This window comes from Physeter macrocephalus, chromosome 8 (genome assembly GCF_002837175.3).
Source record: "Physeter macrocephalus isolate SW-GA chromosome 8, ASM283717v5, whole genome shotgun sequence".
Taxonomy (NCBI): domain Eukaryota; kingdom Metazoa; phylum Chordata; class Mammalia; order Artiodactyla; family Physeteridae; genus Physeter; species Physeter macrocephalus.
In genome coordinates this window covers 141,723,814-141,730,984 of record NC_041221.1, presented here as the reverse complement: position 1 = coordinate 141,730,984, position 7,171 = coordinate 141,723,814, and the positions used below count along the sequence as shown (strand labels likewise).

Sequence of the window (7,171 nt, the reverse complement as noted above, 5' to 3'; positions counted from 1 at the left end):
ACAGGGTGCTATCAAGGAGTAATAAGGACTAAGAAAGAAATTCAACGGCGTAGTTTGATAGCGTTACAGGGGAAAAGAACAATTTAAGGTAGAAGGAGTCTGCCCTCCCTTCTCTGGGCCTCAGTCTCTGCTTCAGTGAAAAGAGTCGCTCTTCACTCTGCGTCTTGGCTGACGCATTCTAACCCCGGGGCCCAATGGTGGGTGCAGGGCGGGGAGAACGAGCCGGGGACCTCATCCTCAGCGCCTCCTCTGCCCTCTGGAGCCCCGCCCTTCCGGGGGAAGCGCCGCGCTGGGTCTCGAACTGTCATTGACAGTTGATGTTTGCCAGGATTCTACAGAGGAGGAAAGCTTGAGTCCAGAGAACTGACAGAGGGTCAAGCCTTAGTAGGAACTACATAATCGCGCCATGGACTCCTGGGAAGCGAATTCCTCGTTCCTTCTGTCACTGGGATGAACAGAATGCAAAGAAGTTTCTTTTATGCTTCCTAGCGTGCCTCTGAGAGAGGCATCTCTCACTACTCTCATTTTGTACATGAACAGATGACGGCTTACAGAGGAAAAATGTTGATCCCACCTGATTCCAAACCCTGAAATTTGCCACTGCAACATAATCTCTCATTTTTCTGAGTATAAGTAATATTTTAAAGAGAGTATCCATTAATGCCTACTATGTGTCAGGCCCTGGGCTTCTGTGATTTCATTTACTCATCAAAGCAATCCTGAAAGACAGTCATTTTTTTCCCAGTTTCACAGATGAAGGCACCGAGGCTCAGAGTGATAAAGTCACTTAGTCAAGTAAGAGATGGAGTAGGTATTCCACCCTAGGTCTGTCCACTCCAGAGCTGGAGCAGTTTACATCTCAGCAGGAAAGTAAAATAACCCAGGCTCATAGTAGGGCCAAGAGAGGGTCAGGCACACTCAGCAGGCCAGAGGTCACACCCTGATCCTTGAGATTTCTCTTCAAGTTTCTGAGGGCCAATGTCAAAGAGTACCCCATCTCTACCCATGATCAGCACAGAGTGAGGCAAGAGCTCTTCTAATTTAAATAGGAAGGAAACTGGCTGTCTTTAAATGGAAGCTTGATATGCAGACCCTTGGCCCTGGCCCTGCTCCTGACTTGTTTATTCTTGACGGCCTCTGTTTTTCCCTGTAGTCCCCAGAATCCAGAGAGGATTGGGCTAGAGGGGTCCTTCCATTTTACAAAACAAAACCTCATTCATTCATTCAACATATATGTATTGTCTGCCACTCTGAGCCAGACCCTGAGCTGGCATTAAGCATGAAACAGACAAAACTCACACTACCAGAGGCACACAGACAGAGGAAGCTCCTGGCCAGAGATCACACAGCCTGGACCCAGGAGCCCAGGGCTCCTACCTCCACATTCTGCCTCTCAGGGCTTCAGCCGTGCTGGCTTGTGTATGCCTGCCTCATTCCAGGTCAGGCCCTGGTTCCAGCCAGGCAGGGGCCTAGAAGCCTTAGTCTGGTCCACAGATGACTCTCAAAGTCCCATCATGAGAGGCCAAATGCAGCTTTCCATAAAAGCAGCCCTGAACATTGGCCTCACGTTCCCTTGGCACAGTCTAAAGAAACCCCCAGCTGGGGCTTAGGCAGTGAATGCTGCAAGTTGATGAGACTTGGGAAAAGAAAACCTGCTCCAGAGTGCTTTTCAATTACTCTTGAAAGTAATTTTTGTGCGGTTGTACAGCCATCAGCAGAGGCTTAGAGAGGTGATGTGACTTGCCCAAGGTCACACGATTAGGAAATGACCCACTAGGATGCAAATCAGGCCTGCGTGAGTCCCAAACCGTCTGGTACCCAGACCCCCGCCCCCGCCACACAAACACACACACACACACACACACACACACACACACCCCTTGAGAAGTCTGTGCCTCCACCGGACGAGTGGCAGAGGCGACTGAACAGTTTCAGAGAAACCACAGCTCCCGACGCTTCCTGAGAGAGCCCAAGGAGAGAGGCAGCGGCGCCTGCCCGGCGCGCTCAGGGGGCGGGAGAGGGTGGGGCGCTCCGTGGGCCCGGCCACAGCTCCCGCCGGCAGGTAGAAATTGGTCTAAGTACTCGTGCGCGCGGACGGTCCCGGGCGTCTGAAGCGGACGACGCCGAAACGCGCGGCTCCAACTCACAACCCTGCCGGGCCACTACTGACGCAGACCTTGCATTCAGGCGACGCATCTCGCCCTCTCCAAAAAAAAGTCTCCCAAACTTTTGAGGTTATTAATAAAACAAATAAATGAATAAGCAAATATATAACAGCGGGGAACTTTCCGAAAAGGAGATGGAGGCGGATATCGGGTTCTTCCCCGGGCCAAAAAAGCCGAATGCCCTTACCTGCAGGAAACCTCCCAGCCCGCAAAGGCGCGTCTGTCTGGAGCACTTCGCTTCGGCGCGCGGGACTCTCACAGCCACCTCATCTGCAGCCCGGCTGGGCTCTGGCCCTGTGTTTTATACCACTATAGGCAATTAATATTGCATCAGCCGTATTTTAAATTTTCAAAACCCACAATATAATGTAATGGCATAAGGGCATTTATTATTAAAGGACACCCGATGGAGACGGAGGTGGAGGAATCGCCGGGGCTGTTGCGCAAGGCGGGAGCGACAGGGTGAGACCCAGGGGCTGGGGATGATCCCCAGGTTTGCTTTTGCAGTAGGGGGGGCGTACCGCGAGGAGGGGAGACCCGCTCTGCTTCGAATTTCAGTCCAGAGGTGATGACGCAGAGTTCTTTGAAGACACGGTGGGGAAATGTACAGACGACTCCAGGACTTGGAACATTAATTTTTAAATCATGAACGTGTTTCTGCGTCTCACAGATAAGATTTCCTCCCCCTTTTAGAGTATGTGGAAGAGAGAGAAGGAAACCGGCATCTGTTGAGCACCTACTGTGTATAGGCACTAGGCCAGGATCTTTGCGGCAATTATCTCATTACCCACACCCCCCCACCACACACACACAGAGAAGCCTAGATAGACCGTGGAATAACCTCCTGGGTGACAATTCCAAATGAATTTCTGAAGTGACCCCGAGGAAGTCCAAACGACTCTGTCCCAGCAAAGAACACTTTCCTCCCTTTTTTGCGTCTCTCCTCACCTCCCATCTAGCTGTTTGAACCTTTTAAAATAATAATGTTTCCCCGAGAAGAGCCAAGCACTACCAGACACCTTAAATAAATAATCTTACTTAGTCCTGACAATAGCCTTGTAAGTATTCGCATCTTCATGCTGCAGACAACCGATGGAGACTCAGAGAAGTTACACTCACTTCAGGATCGTTCAGCCAATGAGTGGAGGTATTGGGGGCTCCTACTCCCATCAGTCAGGCCTAAAAGTTTTCTGTCTGAGTCAAGTTGAGCAAATAGAAGCTGAAAGATTAGCACGTGGGAAGCGTGGAGGAAGGGCCTGGAAACCCTGAGGTCCGGGGAGGATCTGGGTGAGAAGATGAGGCAGCCAGGAAAGAGGAGCAAGGAGAGAAGATTGCAGGAGACTGGCATCCTGGAAATGACAGTCCAGCCCTTTTGGGTTCTCACTTTTAAATCCTTTCCAAGACTAGTACTCCTTAATCTCCGAGAAAGAAAAAACACTGCAATTCGGGTTGAAAAATAAAGCATTTATTTTAGAAGTTAATTCAAGGGGTAAAGAGAGAAGGAAACAATATTTTATTTGTATCTATTCGGACAGCGAAACCAAAGGTCACACAGCAACACGCAAATTACATGAAGCAACGAAAGAAAACATGTGATGGGGCCAGAGGGACTGGGGTGAGAAAGATCCAGGCCAGGGTTTCACCCCTCTTTCCGTTCAAAGCTATGAGTGAACCTCCACCGAGAGGTTGGGGGATGGAAAGAAGTAGAGTTAAATAAATAACAGTAAATAACAGTGCTAACAACAATAATAAAAGCACAATGAGGTGAGACATGTTAGAAGGACTTGCATATGATTCGGAAATGTTACAGTTACTTTCGTTCGAGCAGCTGCCTCTACGCAGCTGCTCTGGGAGTCTGGCTGGAACAGCGAGCTGGGGTCAGAGAGTCCTCAGTTCGATTGCTACCAATCCCCTGCTTTCCTGCAGGCGGGCATTACCCCTCAAACTGCTGTCATTACCCAGGAGATCGTGGCGGACGGGCCACAGCAGGGGCCGGCTGCTGCTTGCAAACCAGCTACAGGATCCCCCCACCCCACCCCAGCATTTTCAGTTGCTGAATTGGGCCCACCTTTTCTGGAGCCCACCTTATGGTGGAGAACAGCTCGGAGCCCGCTACTCCCCGAACATTTTCCCTGAACCTAATGTATGCTACCTTAGAGAACTTACAACAAACCAAAGGATGAAATGGATAAAATTTAGGTGACGAACGGAGTATAAGGCTATCCTTTGGAAACATACATGTATTTTATACTCTAAATAAATCTCCAGTACGTTTGTGCCCAACTTAGACTCTGTGTTATTCCTTATCGCTTCCTTCCCATCCCTTCACCCCTTGTCTAATCGCGCTTAGTAAAGTGGTGCCTTCACCCCAGAGTCGTGCGTTCGGGCCAGTTGACCATCCCCTGCGTGTGGGCTCCCGCCGTGAGGTTGCGCAGTCGCGTGCGCGCGGGCGATTTTCAGCACCACGGACAGCACAAGCCCCTCCAGGCCTGCCTTTCAGGAATTTTTTTCTTAGCGCCCAAACTTTTCTGGTGGGAATAGAAAGAAAAGAATGGAAAGAGAAGGCCGGGAGGCAACCAGGTGGGATAAAGGGGAAAGTCTGTGACTTCGGGGGAGAGAGCCTGACCTACCAGGAAACGTCTCGGAGCCCCCATAACCGTGCCCCCCAACTCCAGGGGGACATACACTCAGCTCTCCCGGCCCCGGACGCTGCGCCCCGCAGCAGTCAGTGGACAGCCGAGTACTTCATTCGTTTCTGTTTCTGTCTTTGGTTACAGAACCAGACCCTCACCACGTTCTTTTTAAGGTCCAGTTTCTCGGCGATGGCCGCGATCTTTTCGGATGAGGGCCGCGGCTGGATAGCGAAGTAGGCCTCCAGCGAGCGCTTCTCCGGTGCCGCGATAGACGTGCGTTTGCGCTTCCTCTCACTGCCGTTGAAGAGCTCCGGCTTGCTGTTTTTCTCTCGGTAGGCGGCCTCGGCTTCCTCCAGCCAGGCCTGGAGCACCGGCTTGAGGGCGATCATGTTGTTGTGCGAAAGAGTGAGAGACTCAAACCTGCAGATGGTGCTCTGGCTGAGCGAGCCGACGCCGGGGATCTTGAGGTTGGCTAGAGCCGCACCCACGTCCGCCTGGGTCACCCCCAGCTTGATGCGCCGCTGCTTGAAGCGCTCCGCGAAGGCCTCGAGCTCTCGCGGGTCCGACTCCACGTCGCTGAGGCATGCGGGCATGGTGCTATGAGGCGCCACGGCATGTGGGTGGCTCATGCCCATGGCCTGATGCAGGTGGCCCATGGCACCCAGGTGATGCGGGTGGATCTGTGCCGGCATCACCGAGTGCTCGGGGGCTCCCAAGCCGCTGACGCTCAGCGTGGGCGAGATGTGCTCTAGCAGGTCGCCCTCGAGGCCCTGGTGCACTGCGTGGTGCGGATGCGAGGTGAGGGTGGCCGGGTGGGAGATGGGCACGGTGGACGAAGTGGACGTGCAGGGCACGCTGCTCATGGTATGGTAGGTGGCGTCTGGCTTGAACGGATGGTTCTTGCCGTGGGAGACGATATCCACCGCCGCCAAAGCTTCGGCGCGTGCCAGCAGGCTCTCATCAAAGCTTCCAAATATATTACCCTGCAGCTGCAAGCGAGAAGGCGCACAGCACGGTCAGTGGGGAATACTGTCAACTCAGGATTAAAACACATTTTCAAGCAACCGAGATGCCTCTCCTCAAAGCCCAGGTCATAAAAATTAATACGGAGACAGAGGCTCTGCTGAAACAGACGTGTGGATCAGAGACATGAATGAGAGAGAGAGCGCGCCGGGAGAGAGCACGGGGGAGACAAGGAGAGGAGTTCAGACAGCGGCGATTGTTCTGGGCGACATGAAAAAAACATGAACCAAGTGCCTGTCAAAAAATGTGCCTTAGAGCGGTAATTATGCTCCACTACGTACCTGCGGGGCTGGGAGACAGACTCGGCGCATGGCCTCAGAGCCGGAGTGGAGGCTGGAGAATTTGGGTTCTTGAAGCACCGGGTGCATGCCGAAAGGCTGCTTGGCGTTCATGGCCATCATCTTCGCACGCCGGGCAGGGAGGCAGCGAGGGACATGGATCAGGCTCTTCTCGCTCGCTCGCTCGCCGCACTCCAAGTGAGCGCCGCTCAGCGCCCGCGCTCCCCTCGCCCTCTCGCTCGCTGCCTCCCCTCTCCCCCACCTGCTCCTTCACTCATCTTACAAGCAGCCTGCCAGGAAGGGCCCGGGCGCGCGCGCAGGCGTGCTCACGTGCCCAAGGCTCGCGGGGGCGGCCCGGGAGGCGAGGCCAAGCAGCAGCTCTCCGCGCGGGCCCCCGCCGCCCCAGACGTAGCATTTATACCCTGGCCGGGCCGGGCCTCTCCCCGTCCGCCCCGCCCTGCCCGGCTCCAGCCCGCAGACCTTCCGCATTCTTTCTTCTTCTTCTCGGACCTTCTTTCCCCCAAAGTCCCAAAACTCTCCATCCTGTCCCAACTCTCATAACCCAGATAGAAGGGCAGCCGTGGGCCGGGAAGCTGACCCTCCCCATCCCCTCCCTACCCCCCCCCCCCCCCGCATACACACACTTTGCCCAGCTGCCGCCAAACTGCCCATTTCCAGGGCTCTCCTGGTCCCACGCCGGTGCGGTCCACCAGAGTCCGGCCCAGCCGCGCAGCGAAGGGGCGCCTCCAAGCGCCCAGACGGACTCCGGGGAGGATGAGAAACTACCAGAATGAGCCCCAGGTGACCTCCACCTCCCGGGGTGGAGGTGGGGAAAGTAACTGCCTGCCCAGTGCAGGAGGCCTGAAATTTCCTCCCTGCACTTGTCTTTCTTGCCTTCGCTTGAGAAAGACAATTTGCCCCCCGCCTCCCCCTTTCCCCAAGCCGCCAGTCTAAGGAATCTTGCAGGTTAGTTTTTAGGACTGCCCACCGGCCTTGGGAGTCGATCAGAAGACTTCTGCTGGGCCGCTGATGCTTACAAGCCCCATTACCCACAACAGCAGCGTTTATTTTA

General features: G+C 54.2%; 1 protein-coding gene across 1 annotated transcript; it reads right to left on the bottom strand.

Annotated features, from left to right (window-relative positions):
* Positions 1–4,890: 4,890 nt before the first annotated feature.
* Positions 4,891–6,222, bottom strand: POU4F3 (POU class 4 homeobox 3). Its single transcript, XM_007115288.1, has 2 exons — positions 6,103–6,222; positions 4,891–5,787 (listed from the first exon to the last, which is right to left on the bottom strand). The coding sequence occupies exons 1-2, from the start codon at positions 6,220–6,222 to the stop codon at positions 4,891–4,893; spliced, it is 1,017 nt and encodes a 338-aa protein (XP_007115350.1).
* Positions 6,223–7,171: the final 949 nt, after the last annotated feature.